Source organism: Kryptolebias marmoratus, linkage group LG22 (assembly GCF_001649575.2).
Source record: "Kryptolebias marmoratus isolate JLee-2015 linkage group LG22, ASM164957v2, whole genome shotgun sequence".
In the NCBI taxonomy this organism is placed as follows: Eukaryota; Metazoa; Chordata; class Actinopteri; order Cyprinodontiformes; family Rivulidae; genus Kryptolebias; species Kryptolebias marmoratus.
The window spans coordinates 6,940,096-6,965,323 of NC_051451.1; the positions used below are offsets into that span (position 1 = coordinate 6,940,096).

Sequence of the window (25,228 nt, forward strand, 5' to 3'; positions counted from 1 at the left end):
TATGCACGTACGCCTTCCTTACGACAAATATTCCTCCTGAACCAAGAAAAGAGACATTAACTCAGCCTGATCATCATCTGTCTGACTTCTCTTACTGCTCACCTGAAAAGAGTTGCTCACCACTGTAAGACTCTGGCAGTCCTTGTCGATCGCTGCACTCTGTATCCCTGGCCAATCCCTCTGAAACCTTAAAAAAATTAATCCCAGTAAGAGCTGCAAGTTTTGTAAATTCAACAACTGGTATAATCCGGTTATTTACTTGAAGAAACTTAACCCACCTTCTGTTTACTTCCACAGATACTCAGTCATTGAACTTCCTTAACCTTTCACAAAAAAAGCCTCATTCTACTTACTATTTCTTGTTGGTCTTTTCAGTCTGAAAAACTGTACTCTGGTTTAAAAATAACCATTAAATATGACAGTATGTGTGAACATGTGTGTTTATATTAAAATAAAAAAAGAAAGAATTGCCCCTTGAGATTAACAAAGTTTTCTGCTCTGATCTCTGATACCCGTCACATTAGCAGTAGGAGAAAATGTTTCTTCGTAGTCATTTCCTTTTCTTTGACTTAAACCTTAGGCAATATATCTACTGTATATTTTACTTGTCATTTCCATCAGCATTACTCTTATCTGCATAAACCCATTTGTCCACACTGCTTTCTGATTTTCAGGTAGGGTAATTAGTGTAAATGTATCATTTTCTCTCAGATTGCATTTCTTCATTCATTGCATTTCGGCATTCTTTTAAGTTTGGTGAGGTTCAGCTTCTCTGAATGTTAGGGGCACACCATACATTAGTCTTTAACAATAATCAATATTAGTTTGTATTTTAAATGATAGTGCTAACCGACAGACAGACAAACCAACAAACACTACTGACAAAACCTCCTTGGGGAAAGGTAAAAACTGAAGCTCCTGGTTAAAACATTAAACTACATGAATAAAAGAAGAATGTGGTTCCTGACAAAGCAGATCAGCTGCAGAGCTGATTGAGTTCAGAACCTTGAGTTCAGACTGCGTAGAGAAATGATCTGATTCGTCATCAAATACCTGGAGAAGTTTTGATGAGGAGCAGCTTTTCTGAACCACCAGGAGACACATCTGTCTTCTTAAACTCTAAAAATATGAAAATCAGTTAATGGGAGAAGAAAAAACCCCAACAACATTAAGTGTTTTAACTTTGAAAAAACAACAAGGAGAAATGACTGACTCACGTGTCAGAAATAAGTACTTTATCAGTTGTTTTCACCCTCAAATGCAGTGATTGTTGTTCATGTGTTTTATTAACAAGAGATAAAACAAAATTCGGCTAAATATCTTTAGTTTTGACAGGTGAAAAATTGCAATTTGTCAAACTACTGACAACATTAAAACAACAAATCAGAAAGCATAAATCTTCCAGAGATGATGAAACAGAAAGCCCAAACTGTGGCTCTCTCCCAGAACATTTCTGGAAAGGATTTAGCAGGTTGCGTTTTTAACAACAAACACATTCTGGTTAAAACATTTCAACCTTTTCTTCCTGCAAGGAATCTTCAAACATTCAGCTTTAAAGAGGAGGAATCACGCTTTAAAGCAACGTTTGAATTAAGGTGACGGAAAGTCCAAAGGAAGTCGCTGGAGATCGATACCTGAGGTTGATCCAGGAGACTGAGTCAGCAGCTCATTTTTAACACTTTCACATCTCTCTGTTTGTTTTTGCTAAATCATTTGTTTTCTAAGACTTGATGGACCTGATCATAAGAATTCCATCAAATATCATCACACTTCATTTAAATTAAAGTCAACAAGGGTTTATGAGAAACAATACAAATCTGTGATAAATATTCATAATGTTTAAGTAAGTAAGTAAAAATTTGTTTGTATAGCACATTTCAGCAGCAAGGCATTCAAAGTGCTTTACATCATTTAAACTGAAAGGAACTCAGAGATATTTACCTTGTTAATATTAGTGGTGTAATGGTACACCAAGGTCACGGTTTAGTACAACAGGAAAAAGAAACAAATGCTTTTTTTCTCTTTTAAACAGACAGTAACTCTCCCAGATACAGAGACAGAAAAACAAAGCAACCTGTTTAATGAGGACGCTAGAGTTTACCTGGTAACATCACTAAATAATAAAAAGACAAACATCCTTCAGGAATAACTCCCAGTAATTATCTTCAGTTTCTCATTTCTGTGGAAGAAATCCTGCAACATCTAAACTCTTTCCCTAAAGGTTTCAAAACAAAGTTACCAGACTTTTATTCTGTTAGTTTAAGTTGTTTCACTTCCCAGGCAGGGAGCTTTTTCAGTTCAGAACTGGAGAGTGTGGAGTTTCAAGCTCTGGCTATGTTTACATGTGACCAATCAGGAAATGTTACAGATTTTCCAATGTTGATGGAGAAAAAGTTAAACTTTTCCACAGTAATCCTGTGCTTGTTGAATCCATTGTAGTTTCCATACCAAGCCACTAGTTGGCACTGACATGCGCATGTGCACAGACACTAGTCTCTCAAGCATGTAAACAGTTACATCCAAAATGGTGAATACACGTACCTTTAGACTTACAGTGAGGTTTGTTTGCTGCTGCATGTTGAAAAGGTTGAGTGGAAACAAACAACACTCAGGTTTATGGTAGCAGATAATCATTGATATTCAGATTTTTTTGGTTTAAATAAAAAGGATGGAATAAAGTAAATCAAAGTGTCTAAAACCAGCACATTCAGTTGTCCTTAAACAACAGTAATAACAACTTATTTTTCTTTGTAGGAGAACAGAAGAGTTTTTATTGTTTTGGTTCAATATTTTTCAACAGACTGAATATTTTTAACACATCAAGCAACATTTGATCTGTGAACTCTAAAAGTCACTGAAATGTGTCTGATTGTGTGGAAAATAATAAAACCATTAACTGGTAGGGTCAATAAAGGATGAAGAGAAGGAACAGCTGACGTTCTTCTACCTTCAGGTCCGGTTCTCACAGGAAGACGTGCTCCATGAGCGACTCTCCCTCCAGGTCTGGTGACTGGACTCCGGTCCTGATCTGGTTCCACAGGACGGACCGTACAGCCTGACTCAGGTTGTCCCGGTTCAGTTCGGAGCACAGAGAAGCCACCCGGTCCCAGTCGTCCACCGAGGAGCCGCTGTCCTCCAGGATGATGTTCTCCAACATGTCTGAGAGGGCAGAGGGACAGAACCCTAACCTCAGATACATTTAACTCCTCCTCTATCTCTCCATCATAATACTTCATATTAAACATGCTAAATGTTTGTTAAATAAAGCGTGGAAGTGAACAAAACATCTCATAGACTTCAGGTTCTTTTTGGTTGAGTTGGCAGGGAAACAGATTTAAGTTCCAGGCTTATAAATCAGTGTTATAATGACCCCAATAGTGGCTGACCCACTATCCATCCTTTGAGTCCCTCAGGTTGTTGAAAATTAATTAATGCTTATTAATGAGGCCAACATGTGATCTGATCACGTTTCAAGGTGTGAATGGCTGTCAAACTTCCTGGAGAGACGAGTCAAGGCTGCACTGTAGGTGTTCGAAAGCTAAAACCTGGGGCCACCTCCTTGGTTAAATGTTGCTTTTTATGTTTTGCGTGGACGTCCTCTCTCACTCCTCTTTCAAACCACCTGTCATCATCTCCTCCTCACCTTCTCCTTGATTCATGAAGCCATCCAGGAGCTGCACCGCCAACTGGTGCTGCTGAGGGTCCGCTAGCAGAGAGGAACAGGCCGCGCCCACAGACAACATGGCCGCCTGGCTCTGTTTAGTATCTGTCAGCAGCTGGAGGAGGGAGAGGCTGCCTGAGCAACATACGACCCACATGCACTCATCTGAGACAGAAAAACAGGACAAACATGCTGTTCATGTAAAAAGTTCATGTTCCTGCAGGTGTGGGGACTGAGAGTGTCATCAACATAAAATTATTTCAATCTTTAAAAAGGCTAAAACTCGGGTCTTTCTGGTGGTTTTAAGGTTAACAGCTTGAATAAAGAAAACTTAAAGAGTCGTCTGCTTATTAAACTGGTCAGTTCAGTGGTTCATTGGTTCCGTTTAGTAGTTTTAAATCAAACAGGAGCAGATGGCATCACTACATATTAATACGATTCAAAGAAACACCAGGGTCAAAACGAAGCTTGACATTTTTTTTAAACTGTCATAAATGACTGATAAATCCATCCCCCTGCATCTTAAACCCAAAGAGTTGGGCTACTGCAAAAAAATCCAACAAGGTCCTTAAAAAAACAAACAGTCACACACCAACCTGCTGTCAGGTTGCGTTTCATGAACTCGGCAGCACTGTGGACGAAACCTCTTCTGCACATGCTCAGGGCAGACTTCCTGTATATTCTGCAGGACTCGTAGACAACGGTGGCTAATGCCAGGGACAGGTCAGCCACGATAGGCTTCTTCTGAGCATGCTCAGTCAGAATGTCGCCCAGGTCCTCAGAGAACATCAGCCTGAGAGGAAAAGTCAGGAGCTGCGTAAAACACTTTCTTTAGGTCAAACCTAGAAAAGCCCTTTTGTCTCAAAAAGTTTTGATCCTGATGTTTGAGACATTTTCAGACTTTTATCTAACTTCCCCTCGATGTGTAAAAGGCTTTAAATAAACTCCATAAACTTTATAATAAAAGTTGTTACTTGTTCTGGGTGACAGCGTGCGTGACAAGCCGCATGTCTCCGTGTTTCAGCAAACAGCTGATGCCCTGCAGAGACACTTCAGCTGGAAGACGGTCACCTGTTGCCACGGTAACTAGCAGGGCCTGAAAGTAGAGTAGGGCAGGGGGAGTCGACCCTGGGGGGCCGTCCACACCTGAGAGGAAACAGAAGGAACGTCGTGACAAACCAGAAAACAAACTGAATTAGAAGTTGCTGACCTTGTTTATTTACAATTTTTAAGTTTTTCTTTTTGTTTTGTGCCTTTTGAGGTCATATTGTGTTTTGTTTTTTGTAGCTGAACTTATTATTTTATCCACCGACTTTGTTGTAAGTGGTGTTGGAGATGTGTGTGTGTTGTCCACCTCGAAACATCTCCATGGTGTCAGAATTCTTCAGGACTCCTCGAGGAGATCTGGCTGCATGCAGAGTGGCTTCTTCATATCGAGCTGATTTAAAAAGCTCCACAAACCTGACACAGACAAGATTTAGGAACTACAGAAGACAAATCTCATCAGATAGTATTTGATAGAGCAACACCTGTCCAGGTGATCCTCCAGGAGTTTTGCCTCATCGATTCCAGTTGGCTGGTCATCCTCAAACAGCTCAGCATGGATGCTGCTGTAGTCATCATCAGTCTCTGTGGGATGAAGGAAAACGACTCGTCCACTCACAGGTTGAAAGCACAGGGGGACATCTTTCTACAATCCTGGAATAGAAAGTAAACTAATCCCCTTTTTAATTTATTATTTTCATCAGTTTGCAGCTCTATTAGAATGGAATAAAACAGAATAGATACAATGAGAACTAAAGGTGGGGCTGAGGAGGTGCAAACAGGCCTGCAAACAAAAGCTGGAGGATAAACTCCAGCAAAGCAACATCAGAAAGGGTTATGTGTCAGGATTTGGGGGTCTTGGGTTCATTTTTGTATTGAGTTTATTGTTTTTTTAATTCTGTTATTTGGTTCTTGTGTTCAGTTTTGGTGTGTTGTTCCCCGTCACTATTAACCTTTCCTCGGTTCAATCACTTGTTCACCTGCCCCAACTTAGTAATCACTCACCTGTGCCTACTCTCCTAATTACCTTCAGTTTTTAAAACCCTGTCATTTTCCACACTTACTTGCTGGTTCATTGTGGTTCTCTAATGTACTGTCTTGGTTCCCTTGAGTCTGTAACTATGGTTTGTAAGTCTTTGTTATTTGGTTTTAGTTGCTGCCTCATCAGCCTTTTGTTCTGCTTTTTGTAAAAAAATTTGTTTCACTTTTGAGTTCCACCTTGTCTGTTTGCATTTGGGTCTGACTAACTCTCCACGCACCAACTCTCCACGGGCTGGGATGAAGATCACCAGCTTCAACTTTAATGACCGTCAGCAGAAAATTATTCCTTTCATTTATCAACTCTGCCTAACTCTGTCTAACAAACGAACACAAAACTTATACCTGCAGGTATGGTAACAACTGGTATTGCAGGTATAACAACTGGTAATGCAGGTATAGTCTCCATGGGACTCCCGCCATGGAGACTGACGTCACATCCGTCTGTCAGAACGTTCGCCTGATTGAAAAGTCGAGCCGCGGGTGAGCTGCCTTTTATTCAAAGACAGTAATAAGTTCAGTACGTGACTAAGTTACATACAAAAGGTAATAAATAAGTTCATAGTTAATAATTAGTTTAAGAAAATTTATGCTAAAATCTGTTAGAATGTTTGGTTTTGAATTCTAATCGGAGTGAGACATCTGATCTTCGTTATATTGTACGTTCAGAATACATGACGTAGTGAGTGCTCTCACCATAAAACAAGCTTTGACGTAGTTTCTCCAGTAAAGTTTTGAAAAAAAGGGAGAAAACAGGTCTTATAAACGCTAAACGTCCTACAGGCTTGTGCCTTGGGAGACCTCTGTCTTTATAAGTATTGGTCTGTTCAGGAAGCACTTATGCATATGTGCATTTATATGTACATTAAAATGTTGCTTTTGTTGTTTTAATTCATGTAAATACACTGATGTGATACCTTAGTATATGTCTTGGTCCAAAACATATGCTAAGGTATCACATAATAGACATATACCAAAACCTTTGGTATATGTCTATTTTGAATTTATAGCCCCCCCCTGGAGAAAACTCCACCAGCCGCCACTGCAAACAACTACTGTGAAAGTGTTATCTACAGTATACTCCACTATCATTGCACAGTACTACAGTAAATATGTAACTTATGTGTACCCTGCGATCATTGCACGTCTTAATTTGTACTCCTCAGTTAACATTTTATTTTTTGTTTATTATGAGTGTTGCTTTCTATTCTATACTTCACTGAGAGATAATATGGATTTCCAACTAAAATGAACAAAACTTGTTGGGTGGAAAATGAGGCAAACCCAATGTGCAGACTCATGACTTGAGCTTAAAGAAAACCTAATTTATTATAAATAAAAGGAAACCAAAAACAAAACAAGCTAAACTCAAATATGAACGAAACACGAGAGGCAAGACATGGGAGGAACCAGACAGCACGTAAAACAAACATTAGTGAAGCTATAAACCAGCAGGGAAGTGAAGGAGATGAACCAGTTTTAAAGGCAGAGGATGACTTGAGAGTGGATACAGGTGACTGATTAGAAACGAGGGACAGGTGTGGGTGGTTGAGGCAGGCTGACAGGTACTGAGCAGAGGAAAGGTGAATGATGACAGGGAACAAAACACTAAAACCAAACACAGGAACCAAATAACAGAATTTAAGAAACAATAAACTCAAATAAAAAAAATCCAAAGATCTCCAAATCCTGACACTCCAATTCAGTAACAACGTTTATGAATTTGCCAAATCCAATCCCTTTTATTTATAAAGAAAGTTTAAAAAACCAAAGTCGACCAAAGTCCCGTAAAATAAAGACATTAAAATAAAAGAGAAAAAGAAATGATGAAAAGTAAATCTGTTAAATATTTCAAATAAATGAACACATGACAGAGACAAAATCCTATCTTTAAAGTTAAAATATTAGGAGTTTCTGACTGCATGAGGAAACTAAATCTGATTTCTTTATTTTAGCTCAGTTTTGTCTCCTGACAGTAGTTATAATTTGTTAGTTATAATTTAGACACTGTCAGGTTAAATAAAACGACAGAAACATACACAAAAATGGCAGGGAAATACCGTCTGAGTGATGGAAGGTGAGTAAATGTTTCTGTTTGTTGTTTCCCTCCTAATACTGCTAATACTGAATTAATTAATTTTCTGACACCTGAAGCAGCAAAGAAACAATAATCAGTAAAAGTTGTATTATTTCCACACCAAAAGTTACCAATAAATGAACATTTTGTTGTTTTAAAGAATGTCTGAGACCTTTTTTTTTAGTTTTGTTAAGCCAGATTTTTACCATTACCAGACTCAAGACCGAGGTGTTGGATGTTCCTGATCGCAGAACCCAGAGCTTCTTCCAGAGGAACCTTCTGTCCCGCCTCGTCCCAGCAGCTCAAACGGTCATGAACGAACCTCAGATGCTTGTTTCTGCAGAGGAATGCAGGGAGATTAACACTCAGTGGTGGGCCGTCAGGGCCACCACTGAGCGCCCTTCTCTGGCAAGGCCTTCTCTGCTGGCCAAACATAACCAAGAATCATGATCATAATTATGATAAAGGTTAATTTAATTTTTAATTTACTTTCCCTAGATATTTAAAAGTATTCACATTCTCTTCATGTCATATTATGCTCCTTCCAGTGCTGTTGTTTTTAGGTTAGAGTTTTTATCCAATCAGAATTTAGCTATCTTTTGTTGCCAGGCTGTATGAAATCTGTCCGGGCCTTCAGAATCAACAATGTGGGCGTCTGTGCACTGTAAGTGAACGGGCAAATACAGTTGATAGATAGTTGTGATAGCCAATCAGATCACGAGTTGTGTCAGTAAGACCCTCTAGCTGGCCTCACGTTGAACGTGACATTTACGCGTCCTGTGATTGGATATGGATACTTACTAGTTTGAGCCATGGCAGTGCTATGCAGATCAACAGAGTCATACCCGGGACTGTTAATGGTTCAAAACTTTTTTAACCGTTAACAGTGCATGGGCTGAGGACGTAAACACAGGGGAAACCATGAACAGAAATAATTCCTGGATGACTGCCAGTGGCAGTAAACAAAGTGGATATGTCTCCTCGCGCTCCGCGCAGGTCGAGAATTAATGTAAACAAAATCACGCACGTGACACATAGCTCACCTGGGCGTGCGTCTATAAATAGCACGTGTGAGGCTACGTTCGACCTCTTTAGATCTTCTCACGGGAAAGAAGTTCCGAGTGACCAGTGTGACTGGCAGTCATCCAGGAATTCACAGAACCATATTTACAGAGTACCTTCTGTTCTGTTTCATTCCTTCCTGACTGCCAGTGGCAGTAAACAGAGTGGATGACTTATGCCAACAATGTCACGAGAGACGCAGTACTCACCTCCCTCCCAGGAGGTAGATGAAGCCAGAGGCAGGATCGCCAAAGCCAGTTTAGACTCGTGTCCTACGTTGAGGCAGTAGAATCATGCAAACATGCATGGTGTCGCCCATGATGCCGCCTCACAGATATCTGCTAATGGTACCCCCCTCATTGCTGCTCAGGATGCGGACACACTTCTGGTAGAGTGGCACCTAACCCCCGAGGGGGCAGCAGCCCCCGCAGATTCATTAGCCAGCGCAATGGCACCGACCACCCAATGCGACTGCCTGCGTTTCGAAAGTTTCTGTTCTGTCCCCCATGACAGACGAACAGCTGGTTTGATCGCCGAATAGCGCCCGTAGCGACAATGCACAGCTGTAATGCCCGAACTGGCCACAGCGTGTTTGCCAACCTCTGTTCCTCTGACTGAAATGGGGTAGGGCAGTATGCCCCCAGTTCCATGTCCGTATGCACATAGCCCCCAGGCTATGCGAATACAGTATTCACTACGTGCGGTATTCATGCAGCCCCTAGGCCCCTAGGCCGCAGAGCCGCAGTGTCACCCCAGACCCATCTGCCTTCCAACGCAGGCAAGTAGGGGTGATGACAAGCTTGTGGAGCTCACTGACCCATTTAGCTGTCGTTATTGCCAACAGAAAAGAAGTTTTCAGGGACACTAGTTTCAGTGGAGCAGCACACATGGGCTCGAAAGGTGGCAGCTTAGGGCCTTCAACACCAGTGGGAGGTCCCATTCTGCCGCTGGCCTCCACAGCAGGGGACGTAGCCTCCTTGCACTACGGAGAAACTGTGACGCCCAGTAGTGTGCCCCCACCCGTCTGCCATCATTGCCGCTGTGGCTTAAATGGCTGCTAAGTGCACCTTCAGGGTTGATGCCACCTGTCCAGCATCGAACAGACCCTGCAGGTACCTCAGGACGTCATGTAGGGAACACAAAACTGGGTCAACCCCCTTGTGCCTGCACCACACTGAGAAACGCTGCCAGCAATGAGCATAAATGCTCATTGTAGAAGGAGCTCTGGAACTCTGTAGCGTTCGCTGAATAGAGGGCTCCAGACCTGTCAGGGGCTGCCAGCACCCTTCAGTGGCCACACTGTGAGATAAGGATGGCCCGGAGATGGGTGCCAAATCCTCCCCTCTATCTGAGACAACAGGTCTGCCCTGACCGGAAGTGGCCACGGCTCCCCGTCCAGCAGACTGAAGAGAAGCGGAAACCAGACCCTCATGGGCCACTCGGGGGCCACCAAGAGAACCCTCAGGGTCCCCGACCTCACTCGGTGGAGAGTGGCCAGAAGCAGTGGAAATGGGGGAAAGGCATATAGCAGACCAGCTGGCTATCCATTTCCGAGGGCATCCATCCCCAGCGGGGCGCTGGTTCTCTGCCAGGGAAAATCACAAGGGGCAATATGTACTGCTCTATGAGGCAAAGAGATCGACCTGGGCCCTGCCAAACCGGTCCCATATCTGCCGAACCACGTGAGGATGGAGCATTCCCCTGGAGAAAGCCTCTGGTGGGACAGATAGTTGGCCAGAAAGTTCTTCGTCCCCGGTAGGTGCATAGCCCTGATGGAGGCGAAGCGAGGGTATGCCCAGGTCCACAGCCACCGGGCCTCCCTTAGGCACCGCAGCAACCTGGTCCCACCCTGATGGTTGACGTGGAACACTGCCAAAGTGCTATCCGACCTGATGAGCATGCGCTTCCCCCCGAGAGAGGGCAAGAAGTGCCTCAGCGCCCCTTAAATTGTTCTCAGCTCCATGACATTGATGTGGAGGTGCCCCTCCTGAGGGCTCCACCGCCCCTGGATGGACCTGCACTGCCACACCTCCCCCCACCCCGGGGGCGATGCGTCTGTAGTGATCACCTCCTGTCTTGCAGGGACCGCGCCGAGGCAGACCCCGTGCTGCAGGTATGCGGAGGAGCACTGCACAGCTGGGTGTAATCCGCACCTTGACCTGTCGGTGCCCCTGGGGGTCCATGTGGAGACTGTTGAGCCATCTGTGCAAGGGCCGCAGGTGAAGCAGCCCCAGGTGAGTCAAAGCTGAGGCTGCTACCACCATCCCCAGCAGTCTCAGCCACAGCTGGAGTGGAGGTGCTGCCCCGACTTGAAAGGACTGGAGTAGGGACTGAATCCTGTCCACCCTCTCCATAGTCAGAAGGGCCCGCATGGCCACTGAATCCAAGGCCATGCCAAGAAAGACCACCTGCTGGGCTGGGATCAGCGAACGCTTCTGACGATTCACTGCAATCCCCAGGGCTTCGACATGGGCCAGGACCTTTGAGATTGCCTGCTCTGCCTCTCGAAAGGAGGGGGCACAGAGGAGCCAGTCGTCAATATATGGTAGGATCTTTAACCCCGACAGGCCCAGGGGGCTTAAGACCGCCCTCATACACCTCGTGAAAATCCAAGGGGCTAAGGAAAGCCCGAACAGCAGGACCGCAAACTCGTAAACCACGCCATGAAGGGCAAACCGCAGGTACTTCCTGTGTTCTGGGTGGATTGTAACGTGGAAGTATGCGTCCTTCAGGTATATGGATGTAAACCATTCTCCTGGACAAATGGTTTGAAGAACGTCGCACGTCCGGAGCATGTGAAATGGCAGGACCTTCAAATATTGGTTCAACCCCCTTAGGTCCAGCACTGGCCAAAGAGAGCCATCTTTCTTCGGAATTAAGAAATAGGTTGAGAAGAACCCGCCAGGTGGTGAACCAGCACTATAGCCTTTTTGTCCAGGAGAGTTTCTATTTCCTGCAGCAGAACCACAGCTCGCGCAGGATCTGTGACCGAGGTCACCCTTGGCAAAACGCCAACGTCAGAAGCGGATGAGCCGTCCGTGGCCGGATGCACCACGCCTGCTATGATAAACAAACAAACAATGAAGACACGTCAACCACCGCCTTAGAGGTCTCTACGAGCACTCCGACCAGTAAGTCACAGGCAGGATGACGCCTTACCACACACAAACTTGTACCTCTTTATACCTGCAAAAACCAATAAGTACCGGAAAAACACAGACTTATAGGAGCAATTTAACCCACAGAGCACGCCAGGTCAACCGTAAGAAGAACAAAGAGGCCAAACGTAGCCTCACACATGCTATTTATAGACGCACGCCCAAGTGAGCTACGTGTCACGTGCGTGACTTTGTTTACATTTATTCTCGACCTGCGCAGAGCGCGAGGAGACATATCCACTCTGTTTACTGCCACTGGCAGTCAGGAAGGAATGAAACAGGACTTCAGTTATCTGCATGATATGAAATGAATCTAAACTATTAACCTCTGAGTGTCTTTACCTAGACATGTTTATTACCTGATCACTTGGATTAGCTCCAGATTTTGATCTGCCAACATGCTACAGTAAATATAATGAACCTATATTAGACATTCTGATCTGTACCATCTGATCTGAGAGTTCCTTATCTAAGTACTTCTAGCTGATAGCGTTTCCAGTCTTACAGAAGCATCAGCTGGTTGTTCTCGGAGCTCAGACGGTCCCGGTGGTGTTCGGCGGCCTGCAGCTCAGCTTTCAGCTTGACTTGGACCTCCAGAGGAACGCGCCGACTCTTTCTGTCTAACAGAACTGTTCTGTGGAACTCGAAATCCTTCAGATGGTCATGCAGGACCTCAAGATCTTCCGAATCGGCAACTGTTAAACCTGTGAGACGATACAGACAGCAGTGTTGAAGTAAACCAATAACCTGACAGCCACAGAAATGGGCAGAGTCTGCACTGTTTGTTTTATTCAATCAGACCATTCACACTCTCACCTATAGGGACAATTTAGAGCAGGGGTGTCAAATTCCATTCCTCAGGGGCCGCTCTCCTGCATGTTTTAGGTGAATTCTTGCTTTAAAACACCTGGTTTAAATGGATGAGTTGTTGCCATGCTCTTGGAGAACTTGATGATTTGGTGAGGATGTAATTAGACCATTTACATCAGGTGTGTTGGGCAGAAAAACCTAAAACTCCCAGGACAGCGGCTCTTGAGGCCTGGAGTTTGACACCTTTGATTTAGAGCTACCAGTTAACCTAACACGGGCAGAAACCGGAGAACCCAGAGGAAACCCACACATGCTCACAATAGTTCTAGTTATTTCGGGTGAAATGTGTCTCTTCCACATGTTTTCTGCTCCCTGTCAGCCATTCTGTGGCTTTTAATGATAGTTTTGAAGTTGTTTACAGTAACTGCCTCTCTGGTGTTTTTTTTTTTAATAATTTTTTTGTCGTCATTTTGACCTCATGTATGTTTGAACTTTAGTCAGGTTTCTGTTTGTATTCTGCTTTCCACTAACACTTTGCTGACAGGGTGAGTTCCAGAGGGCAGCATTCCCTGCTGGGTGGACCTGCGTCCTTTGATGGTGCCCGACACATCTGCCTCCAATATCTCCTCATGTCTACTCAGGTATTTAAGGCTGCAGTGAGCCACAACTCTTTGCTGGATCAGTAAATGAAACAATGTTGTTGTTCTTGTGTAAACCTCTTGTGGAATTTCCTATGTGTACTAAACAAAAAGAGCTTGTGCTTTATACTTACCTGACACTGCTTTTGGTTCAAAACAAATTCAATAGGTAAACAAACGTTCAACTTCCTGCTCACCTGTGAACTTTCTAACTCTTGCTCCATTCCCTCCTGCTGATTCAAACCTTCCGGGTTTCTGGCACATTTCACAATAAAAGCTTTTCCTACTTACCTGTAGGGACGGCAGAAAGTTTGAACGATTAACTCATTTGGAACAATTGTTCCGGAAATCTCACCACAGCAACATCTGGTGGCCAAATGAAGTTAAGATTCAATAAGTTTGTCACAAAAAGCCAAACATGAAGATTACACTGAACAAGTAAATTATTATTTTATTTCTTTTCACATAAATATAGTAAACAACCAAACTAAACAAATTAACTTAACTCTAAAGCATAGAAAAAAAAAGATATAACATGTAGTCATTAATGAAGGACAAATAATCCCAGTTTGGTGTTATTTATCAGCATGTTTTGTTTTAAAAATTACACTCCAAAGTTTTCTTTTGTCTTTTCGTCTCCTGTAACCTGTTGTATTGATTGATGGTATAGTTTTAATGAAAGGATATTTTATTTAAATCAGTCTATATTTGTATGGGATGTCTCTGTATGTTTATTTGTATTTTAAAAACAAACAAGTATTTAACAATAGGACAACAACAATCTGTTCAACAAAGTTATAACTGAAATGCTTTCTAGCCCAACCACATCAATATCATTTCAAAATCTAAAACAACGCTCGAAATGAGACACTGCAGGTTAGAAGAGTTTTGAAATAATGTTTTTAATGTTGGGAGGAGAATCAGCCTCAATCAGGTGAGGACATGAGAAATAATCATTCACATATAAATTATATACACTATATTGCCAAAAGTATTTACTCATCTCCCTTCACACGCACATGAATGTGAGTGCCATCCCATTCTTAATACTCAAGGTTTAATATGATGTCAGCCCACCATTTGCAGCTATAACAGCTTAACTCTTCTAGGAAGGCTTTCCACAGGTTTAAGAGTGTTGATGGCAATTTGGACCATTCTTCCAGAAGCTCATTTATGAGGTCAGACATTGATGTTGGACAGGAAGGTTTGGCTCACAGTCTCTGCTCTAATTCATCCCAAAGGTGTTATATCGGTTTGAGATCAGGAGTCTGTGCATGTCAGTCAAGTTCTTCCACACCAAAGTCACTCATCCATGTCATTATGGACCTTGCTTTGTGCACTTGATTTTATACATCTTTGATCATGGAAGTGATTGGAACACTTGAATTCAATGATTTTGATGGTTGAGTGAATACTTTTGGCGATATAGTCTATATGTGTTTTCATCCTGTGTAATTGTAGTATTTTATTTATTTATTATTTGTAAACAAGATCATCGCGTTTTCGTTTGGGTTTCACTGAATTTCAGTCCCAACGTTTCAGAACAGTTGGTGACGTAGTGGATCGCAGAATGGAACAGTCACGTGACATGTTCTGCTCAGAACAGACTGTGGAACAGTGTTTCAGAACAAATGTTCCGCAAGGTTTCCATACATACCTAAACACGGTTTTGATTTTGTCACAAATACTTACCTGTTGTTCTCATTTGGATCTTTTCAGCTCAGTACCCAAACTCTGTGGACAAACGTTTTTGTCATTGTGTTTTGTGTCACAGATTTCCTTCTGTGGTGATTTTCTTAGGAGTTTAAGCTTTGATTATTTGTTTTATTTCTTGTGGTTCTTTAAAATATATTTTTTAGCTGTTTTGTGCCTCTTTTTGTTTTATGTTTTAAATCTGTTTGTTTCTTTTGGTCTTGTAGCCTGTTGTTATATTTTTTCTGTATTTTGAAGCTTGTTGCGCTCCTTTTCTGGTCAGTTTCTGTCGTTGTTTTATGTCTCATTATGGATCTTATTCTATCTGTAGCTAGCATAAAACACACCAAGTTTTGTTTATTTTGTAAACTTCACACAGTTGATTGTTTAGTTGTTTTGAAGTTCACTGAAGTAGCTTTGTGTGTGTTTTTTTATGTGTTGTGGCACTTTGAGCTCTTAATGCGCCTATGTGTGTCACTCTACAAATAAATATGTCTGATTTTATTTCTGGGACATTAAAAACAATCAGGGAACAGGTTGAGCTTCTTACTGACAGTGAAAACTGTTTCCATGGTAACAAGATCAAACAGATCCTGACGTTCAGCTCAGCATAGCTGGCTAAGAAGGAAATCTTGCTCCGCAGCACAACCATCGGGTGTGTTCAGTATTTGCTTTCACATTCTTTAGATTTTTTGAAGATATCCTCTAAATGTAGCCAGAGAACCAAAACCTGCAGAAGTATGTGTAAATTTGAAGTTGGCGTGAGTTGGCGTGGGGCTGCGTGACGCTTCCATGGTTACTGAAAATTTGACACATCTGAACTTTTATGTGGAAAAAGACGTGCGCCACTTTTTGTGCCAACACACCTTTTAAACACGAGGTTCCTGGTAACCACAGCCTCTGATTTACGAAGTTCCTTCTCCTGAGCTCCTCCTGAAGTTCTGCCATCTGTGACTGAAGGACGGAGACTCTGAACAGAGACGCAGAGAGACAGGATACGTCTGAGGACAAATGTGTGTCAGAACATACCTGAGGACAAAAACTGAGTCAGGACACATCTGAGGACAAACACTGAAAACCTTAGAGGACATTTTTTAATCCTGGTACCTGTTTTTTTTATTTGACTTTCTAGCAACCAACAGAAGACAGTCATAATAAAAACAGTAATTCAGGTCCTCACAGAAAATGTTTTGTCCCCCATCTGAATGAACAAACTCACATGTGTCTGAGCTGGGCGGCTTGTCTCTGACAGGTCATCAGAAGCCGTTGATGTGATGTTGAGGTCACAGCGGTTTGTTGGGATGCTGCAGCTTCATCCTCCTTCCTCCTTAGCTCCCTGATGGTGTTCTCATACTCAGTCTTTATGTTTATTAGGAGTCTCTTATAGGCTGTCATTTGTCCAATCACCTGCCAAAAACCATTAAAAATGAACGTAAGTATATATTACTCTGGTAAGCCTTCATTTGCCCCTCATTCATACTTTCCTCTCAAGCAGACAGACTTTCCTGTATTCTATTGAAGTGGTTTTGATCAGCAGTTCTCCAAACTTTCTGAAGGTTTTTCAGAGTTTTCTGAGTACCTTGGAGTCGATGGCCGGATCGAGCAGGAGATGGACCTTGTCTACAGTAATTGCTCTGGTTTGTTGTGGTGAAGAAGGGGCTGAGCTGAAAGGAAAAGCCGGTCTGTCTGCGATCCAATCCTCACCTAAAGTATGGATCACGACGGACAGAACCTCTTCTCAGTCCGTACTCAGCCTTTTCTTATTGCACTGCAAGTGCTGGAGACTAATTTGAGGCACAAAATTCCAAGAAAATAAACACATCTTCCCTTTGAAACTCACAGAGCGGCAGGTTCACATGGATACCTAAACTCCCCCAAATTTGCCAGGAGTTCATATACAGACAGAGCAAATGTCACGAGACACAGCTTTAAAAATTTTTTAGATTTAGCTCTCTAAAACTGTGGCAACTAAATTGAGAAGGGTTCAACTATGACTATTTTGAGAGACAATTTGTCTTGCCAATTTTTCAAATTTTCATAACATGTGTCCATTCCAGTGACACAAGAGTGAAAATTTAAAAACTCCTTTTTCAAATGTTTCAAGAAACTTTGGAAACTCCCTCGTGAATGCTGCTCACAGTTTATCACCACAGCTGCAGCCCAGTGAGGTGAGATACTGGCTTTAGAGAGAGGTTGAGGAGCTCCATCATGTGGGGGAAGATCGGAGTAGAGCCACAGCTGCTCCGCACTGAAAGGAGTCAGCTGAGGTGGTTCAAGCATCTGATCAGGGTGCCTTCTGGGTTTCTCCCTGAGGAGGTTTTCTTGGCACTGAGACCCCGACGCAGACCTAGAACTTGCTGGAGGGATTATATACTTATCCTCTCTGGTCTGGGAACACCTTAGGATTCCCAGGAGGAGCTGCAGAGAGTCGCTGAGGAGAGGGAGGTCTGGGTCTCCCACCTGGACTTGCTGCTTCCAGGAAGAAAACGGATGACTCTTTAGGCTTTGTTACCAGCAGCCCGTCACAAAGACACAATTAGTTCCCATTTCTTTAGTTGATGAAAAATACCAAAAACAATTTGACAGAAAACAACAGTCTTAAAATTGTTTAACTAAACTAAAACTGAGAAAAACTTTGAAAGACTTAAAAAGTCTGGAGAACTACTGATCAAATCAACTTCAAACGAATACAGGAAAATCTGAATTAAAACTAGTGAATTATGAACCTCTGAGAACCCCAAACTATGGGGCGCCGTTTGTAAAGGAGCTTGTGCTAAAAATTCATGCCTAAATTTTGTCACATTTAGCTTCAAACACTGTTTAAAAATGTAGTGTTGATTTTCTGATGTCACTTTTTACAACATTTAGCGAGTTACATGTAATTGTTACAGCTACATACTAAATATAAATCTAAATGCTAAATGTAAAATCTAAATGTTAAATGTTAAATCTAAATGTTGTAAAAAGTGACATCAGAAAATCAACACTACATTTTTAAATAGTGTTTGAAGCTAAATGTGACAAAATTTAGGCATGAATTTTTAGCACAAGCTCCTTTACAAACGGCGCCCCATACCAAACTGCTCATAAAAATATAAATTAGGGCTCTTGCAGTGTTTATTTATGGTATTACAAGAAATAAACACACTGGATCCCAGTGCTTTCCAACAATTATCGCAGCATTAAACCCTTTAAATTGTAGATTTAATCTATTCTTTGTTTGTTAAACTTAATAACAATCAGTTTTATTAGTCACCTTGTTGAACACGGAGCGGTAGATGAAGTACCGGAGCTCGTCAGGACCCTCTGCTGGACACTGCAAGTACTTTTTCTCCTGATCAATAAACTCGTACAGATTCTGGAAAAACCTTTTGTCGCTCTCGCACATTGTGATATCCAGTGCGTAGGTAACTTCTTCGTTTTTACAGACGTTTTGTGGCTCAGACATCCTAAATTGGTTTACATTTTACACAAACCCGCTGTCCGTCGATGCCTGTTTGCAAACATTTGTGTCGCTATGGTTACCGATGACCGTTAACTGTCAAAGAAGTTAGTTAAATATTTGACTAATATTTTCAAGCATTAACCTATAATATCATTTTATAACCAAATTGTGTAACATAAATCGAGGAAAAACCACAGAAACCCCCGTCTTGAAATATTTTTGATCAGGCACTTCGACGGTGAGCTACTCCGTGGAGACGTGTGTGGAAAACCCCGTGGCTCCCCTCGGAAGCCCTCTTCTCATGATCCGCCATTAGGAGTGAGCCGGTGGTGAGCGTTTCTCTGTGTTTTTATTAGATTTTACAGTAAAATAATCACATTTAAGAACAGTTTTCAGTCTGAACGGAGAGGTAAGGCTTGTGCTCATCTCCCCATGCAGGTGGACTAAACCCCAGGATGCAGATTTTTGTTAAAACCCTCACGGGGAAGACTATAACCCTCGAGGTAACTGTGATGGAGGGATGCTACTTTCATTAGTAGCTGCCAACCCGAACATTATCCATTTTACTGTTTAATTAGAACAACAAATTATGAATATGCCACCTATTTTACTAACGTAATATATATTAAACGTCTTGTTTGTATTTTTGAGACTCAATGTCGATGACTAAATCGATGCTACCTAGCTAATTCAGACACCTCGCACCACCACACGTGTAGCAGCGGGTGGAGCCTGAAATCACTAAAATCTCACTAACAGTATATAATGGCTTAAATCTTCGTGTTTACATCGATGTTCCGCCTCATCTGTGCTTTTGTTTTACAGGTTGAGCCTTCAGATACCATTGAAAATGTCAAAGCTAAGATCCAGGACAAAGAAGGTGTTTTGTTTATTAAACTGTTAGTAAATTGTTGTTTTGTTTCAAAAAGATTAACTGAAGACGTGATCATGTGGTGTTAACTGAGAAGCTATTCTCCTTCAATATAAAATGCAGTGTATCCTTTTATTTAGTGGTTAAACTGATAAAATAAGTGACAGGTCTAGAGAACAGTTATCTCAAGCAGATAAACAGAATCTGAAAGTTATGACTTTAACAAACAAAAATGACTCTTTAAATAGAGCATTTATGCTAATTCTGGTACATTAACATCTATTTATAGTTCATCATCGGACATTGGCCATGTCAAATAAAAAGAAGAACTAATTAAAGAAATGACACAGGATCTAATGAAGTTTTCAGCTAACATCTCTGTTCAAATCACTTTGTTGGTGCTCAAGTCTTATTTCCTGTCTGTCAAACTATTATCATTGGTGTTTTAATTGATTCAACTAAATGATTCAAAATGTTACTGTGAATAAGTTCTAGGTATTTTAAAACACTGAAAACAATATATATTTTTTATCTCAGCCTGTGGCCTATGGAAGTTCCTACTGACACAGTCAACTGTCAATCCAAAGTTAAACATGCTAGGTACTCAGCTTCTGGTAAAAGGAATAGTTTGGTCGTTTTGAAGTGGGCTTCTGTGGAAAAGGTGTGAACAAATAATTTATTTGCACAGTTATCAGGAGTAACAGGCAGCACTTACTGGGTATCCAGGGGTCACATCTTGCAGGAGGTCCACATTTTTCTGCTCAAATAACGATTCAGTGTGAAAAGTTATTAAAGAAGCATTCACACCGCTGTGACTGCAGCGACCTGTTTTGGCTATTCCAAAGGTAGCAAACATCCTGTTGGATGTAAACTCTTTCCTTAAACTAATGGCATTCAAGAAGCTATCTGCAACAGGTAAGATGTTATTTACAGTTTACATGCAGAAACCACTTCAAAATGAACAAACTTGTCAATAATTTGGAAATGGTATAACAATCCACAGGAACATATTGAGGGAAAGAACAAAAAAGGTTTGGGTCTAAAAGTTACAGGACTGCATTGTTGAGACTTCTCTCAATAAAATGACTAATTTGGAGTTCAGCATTATGCAGCAGGAGTCATTTTGCAGTAAAAAGTCAGACTTTTGTTGATATGATTAAACTTCAGAACAGATTCCTCCTGACCTGTGTGTTAAAGGGTTATAACAGGGACCAGATTGACCCGAAACCCTTGATGTTCGTCACGTCGCTGTGCTTTGTTTGACTCAGTGTTTTGTCCTTTGCAGGAATCCCTCCTGATCAGCAGAGGTTGATCTTTGCTGGAAAACAGCTGGAAGACGGACGCACGCTGTCCGACTACAACATCCAGAAGGTGAGGCCTGTTAGAGTATGGCTTAATGTTTCAAATCTGGAATCTGTCAGATGAATTTATAAAAGCTCACTGCAGAATCAGGGATGATTTTATTGTAAATCTGCGCTTGTTAAACTCAGCCTTTGATTTTCTGTAGATACTGTTGTAACTCTCAGTGAAAAAACGATAAAAACAAACATTTCTGACAGGAAAGTAGAAGCATAATTTGGTTATTTTCTGGAAGTAAGCAGCTCCAACAGACAGAGTGCTGCTGCTTTTTACAAACTTAATCCATTACATTGAAAATTGTTATTTTTGTATTTTTGGGTTTAGAAAAAAAAAATTGTGAAATATTTCCACATTATTTTATTTCAAAGATAAAAATCTATATTTCTCACCAAGAATACACTAAAAGAATGTTTCTCTCATGGATTATCTACATATTTAAATGATTTATCATCATTAAAAATGTAAAGAAAAACAGCTGAATCATTTTGTAACCTAAACTTTACATATTAACGTTGCTGATGGCACTTTTAATGTAAGAATAATTTTAAACATCTGTAATGTTTGGTTTGAAATGGTCTGAAATCAGATGAGAAATCGTACCATTTTAGGGATTTTGTAATGTTTAAATGAAAATTGTGACAAATGTGAAACAGTTTGTTGGTTTTATTAAAAGGTAAATGGGGGTGTTAAAACAGGAAATTACTGAAATTGTAATTATTTTAATGGCGTTATGGTTGAATTAGTTTCATATATTGAAATATTTAGGAGCCTTACAGTTGCAGTTCTAAATAAAAACGTCTATTAATTCCAACCGTTGTTCCTCGAGTCGGTAACGTTTCTACTTGTTTTCAGGAGTCAACTCTTCACTTGGTGCTGAGGCTGCGAGGAGGTGCCAAGAAGAGGAAGAAGAAGTCCTACACCACCCCAAAGAAGAACAAGCACAAGAGGAAGAAGGTCAAGCTCGCTGTGCTCAAATACTACAAGGTACGAATGGGATGAGGCCTTATTCCTCAGATTTACTCAGTTTACCCAGTTTGATCTCATCCACCTGTTTTTTCTGACTGCAGGTGGACGAGAACGGTAAAATCCACCGTCTGAGACGGGAGTGTCCTGCTGACGAGTGTGGCGCCGGCGTCTTCATGGCGAGCCACTTTGACCGCCACTACTGCGGGAAGTGCTGCCTGACGTACTGCTTCAACAAACCTGAGGACAAGTAGATGAAAGGCCACAATAAAGGTTAAAATGTCTGAACCAACGGAGACTCAGAGTGGTAATTTACAGAGCGGCTTGATGTTTAAATATTCAGTTCTCATTACTTATTTCTGCTGCAGTAAATTTAAAATAAACTACTTTTCAACATTTATGTTTGAGGTTGAATGTAAAGAAGTTCAAAGAACAGTCATGATGTGCTATAAATTAAAACATTTCAAATTTACCTGCTGTTTTAAAGTTAATCAGGGCAGTTTAAATATTTGATAAAACCTTAAAGATTAAAGAATCAGGCTGCAGATATATATGATAAACATGTTTAAGATGTTTTATTTATGAGCAACAAACACTTTGAACAAAATGGTAGGAAAAGTTCTAACTTGGAGAAGAATCAAATAAAAGATGCTTTCATGATGTTTGTGAAAGAGAAAATAGTTATTTAGATGTAGAAAGGCTTGTTTCTTATGTTCAAGTATACATTGAAAATGAGGACCAACATCAGATTTGACTTCAGTCTGATCTGTATCCAGAAAATATTCATGCTTCACTTTTCCCTGCATTTTGTTACAGCCTTGTTACAAAACACCTTGTTACACAATTACCCCATATAATGACAAAGTGAAAAAAGATTAGCATTTTGCTTATTTATCAAAAGTTAAAAAAACGCAACACATTCAAATCTTTTACCATAACACTTATAAGTGAACTGAGGCGCATCTGTTTCCAATGATCGCCCTTTAGATGTTTCTATAACTTAATTAAAGTCCACCTGTGGTAAAATCAGTAAATTGGACATGATTTGGAAAGACACGTGTCAATATAAGGTCAGATAGTTACAATATGTCAAACAAAACCATGATGCCCAAGGAATCGTAGACCTCAGGATTGTATTGAGGCACAGATCTGCAGGAAAAAGTACAGAAACTTTCTGCAGTATTGAAGGTCCTAATGAGCTCAGTAAGAGGTTTAGGAAGACTCCTGCTGGTTCCAAACTTCATTCTACGGATGATGAAGGCCAGAAGAACGTTGCTCAGTAAGGAGGGGTTATATTTAGCAACGTCTTTCAGGCTGGCCTAATCTATGAGAAGCATGGCTTTCTAAAACTGATGAAAAAATGTTTTGCTAACTTTTGTGTTTTGGGGAAGTTGCTCTCACTTCTTCTTTGCTAAAGATGATCTTGGTAAACTAACAAATAACTGAACAGAAAATAGAAAAATACCTGTAACTTAATTTTTTATTAAATGACAAAATATGAAAAAGTAGTTGCAGGCATTTTTCAGGGTTCTATTGACCACATGAAATCTGTAAAATACACTGAATGAAAACATAAACGCAACACTTTAGTTTTTGCTCCCAATTTTCCTGAGCTAAACTCAAAGATCTGAGACTTTTTCATATTTGATCACTATTGACTTAAATAAGGCGGCAGTGGCTCAGGAGGTAAAGGTTCATTCTATAACTGGAGGGTTGCTGGTTTGAGCCCCCGCTCCGTCAGTCTCAGCCGTTGTGTCCTTGGACAAGATACTTCACCCGCCTTGCCTACTGGATGTGGTCAGAGGGCTCGGTGGCATCAGTGTAATGGCAGCTGCACTTCTGTCAGCCCGGCCGGTTTTTATCTGTACAGATGGCCAAAGTATGAATGTGATGCTCTGCAGTGAGTTGCAGTGCTGATTGGGGGGGTTCTCTGAGAATGGAGGTGGACTCATCGGCACGAAGGGTAGAGGAACATTCTCTGCATCGCTGACAAGCAGCTTGATCTGTGCCATTAACCATGACACCACACAGGCCTTGGTTACAGTGCCATCTCTCCCAGGACCAGCTGGTGCCTTGCTAGTGTAGGCCACAACGTGTTTGTCATACATTTTGCATAGACCAGCACTCAGACAATGGGTGAAGAAACCAACCCCGAGGTCTGACGACATGACGAGGAGTCGTTTTGTCCCAGGCATTACGTGCTACTCGGTGTGAACTCAACAGTGAAAAACTCACAGCCGTCGCCTTGGCCCGTAATTTAACCTGCGTGGCTACCTGTAGCTTTGATGTGATTGGCTAGAGGAAGCAGCCAATGAAAATCGAACAGTACTGTTGCGCGAAAGGTGAACAACCAAGCTAATGAAACACAAAACTGTTCACATCTGTAGCAGGACATCATGACTAAGCCAGCAAAAAAGAACACACTGTTGTGACCACTGTAGAGAGAACGTGTGTAAAAGTGCATAGTATGACTATTTACAGGTATAGTCAAGAGTGAGCAACTGGTTCAATGTGTAATGCAAAGAGAAGAGGTGAGAGGCAGCATCCTTGGCGAGCACCTTGTTCGAGCTTTATTTGTTTTGTTAGACTGCCATTAATCTTTCAAGTACAGCAAACAGGAAGTTTCAGTTTACGCTATCAAATGCTTTTTCAGCATCTAGGTTTACTAGGATAGCCCTACTTTTTTGGGATTGTATTGAGTTGACTAACTGTTAGGTTATCCTGATGCTGTCTTGTATTTTACGTCCTAGAAAGAAGTCTGTTTGATCTTCTTCCATTAGGTGCTCCATGATTTTTCCATATTGTTCTGCAATTATAGACGTGTATATCTTGTAATCCACGTTAAGTACAGATATAGGTCTATAATTGCCAGAATATTCAGTGTCTGCCCCTCCTTAGGGATTACCGAGATAACGGCCTCTCTCCAGGAAATTGGGACCTGACTTACCTCAAGTGTATAGTTGAATGATGATAACAATACTGGTATCGGATCTTCTTTAAATCTCCTGGACCACTCTGCTGGAAACCTGTGGCTTCCAGGGGATTTACTAGCCTTAAGTCTCGATATAGCTCTTGATATCTCTTCATGCTTTATAGGGGCTGTGAGTCTCCTGTTTTGCTCAACTCCAATTGTAGGTAGATCCAAAGAATTAAGAAATGCTATTTTTCCAGTATTGCTTGAAGAAGATGGTTGTTTGTATAGATTTTCATAATATTTTCTAAAAGTTTCTTCTATTTCCAGCGGGAGAAAAAAAAAAAGAAAATTAAGCTAAACCCTATAAAACATAAATTTATTTTCATCCAGTGTGACATTTTTCATATTGAGCAAATACTTTGTCACTAACAACCATTTTAATTTGAATCCACACTACATGAGGACAAAAAAGACATAAAAAAGCCTACAGGATGAT

The 25,228-nt window shown here is 41.2% G+C and overlaps 2 protein-coding genes across 3 annotated transcripts; one reads left to right on the top strand and one right to left on the bottom strand.

Annotated features, from left to right (window-relative positions):
• Positions 1-1,255: 1,255 nt before the first annotated feature.
• LOC108246233 (clathrin heavy chain linker domain-containing protein 1) lies at positions 1,256-18,723 on the bottom strand. Of its 2 annotated transcripts, none has more exons than XM_025009975.2 (11): positions 18,437-18,723; positions 16,400-16,587; positions 16,047-16,150; positions 12,546-12,744; positions 8,033-8,157; positions 5,191-5,290; positions 5,016-5,122; positions 4,636-4,807; positions 4,258-4,454; positions 3,644-3,826; positions 1,256-3,159 (listed from the first exon to the last, which is right to left on the bottom strand). In XM_025009975.2, the coding sequence occupies exons 1-11, from the start codon at positions 18,626-18,628 to the stop codon at positions 2,963-2,965; spliced, it is 1,764 nt and encodes a 587-aa protein (XP_024865743.1). In that variant the 5' UTR covers positions 18,629-18,723; the 3' UTR covers positions 1,256-2,962. The 2 variants fall into 2 exon arrangements, with proteins under 2 accessions (XP_024865743.1, XP_017289153.1); XM_017433664.3 differs by having other exon boundaries at positions 8,027-8,157.
• A 145-nt stretch (positions 18,724-18,868) lies between these two features.
• On the top strand, positions 18,869-22,110 carry rps27a (ribosomal protein S27a). Its single transcript, XM_017433688.3, has 6 exons — positions 18,869-18,954; positions 19,064-19,128; positions 19,451-19,505; positions 20,782-20,867; positions 21,708-21,839; positions 21,923-22,110. The coding sequence occupies exons 2-6, from the start codon at positions 19,081-19,083 to the stop codon at positions 22,070-22,072; spliced, it is 471 nt and encodes a 156-aa protein (XP_017289177.1). The 5' UTR covers positions 18,869-18,954; positions 19,064-19,080; the 3' UTR covers positions 22,073-22,110.
• The last annotated feature ends 3,118 nt before the right edge of the window (positions 22,111-25,228 follow it).

Coding starts and splice junctions, on each gene's coding strand:
- LOC108246233 (XM_017433664.3), bottom strand. CDS start 18,628: ATGTCTGAGCCACAAAACGTCTGTAAAAACGAAGAAGTTACCTACGCA. Junction 5,123..5,190: donor CTGGAGGATCACCTGGACAG/GTGTTGCTCTAT, acceptor TGTCTGTGTCAG/GTTTGTGGAGCTTTTTAAAT. Junction 3,160..3,643: donor CTTCATGAATCAAGGAGAAG/GTGAGGAGGAGA, acceptor CTGCCCTCTCAG/ACATGTTGGAGAACATCATC.
- rps27a (XM_017433688.3), top strand. CDS start 19,081: ATGCAGATTTTTGTTAAAACCCTCACGGGGAAGACTATAACCCTCGAG. Junction 19,129..19,450: donor GGAAGACTATAACCCTCGAG/GTAACTGTGATG, acceptor TTTGTTTTACAG/GTTGAGCCTTCAGATACCAT. Junction 20,868..21,707: donor CCGACTACAACATCCAGAAG/GTGAGGCCTGTT, acceptor ACTTGTTTTCAG/GAGTCAACTCTTCACTTGGT.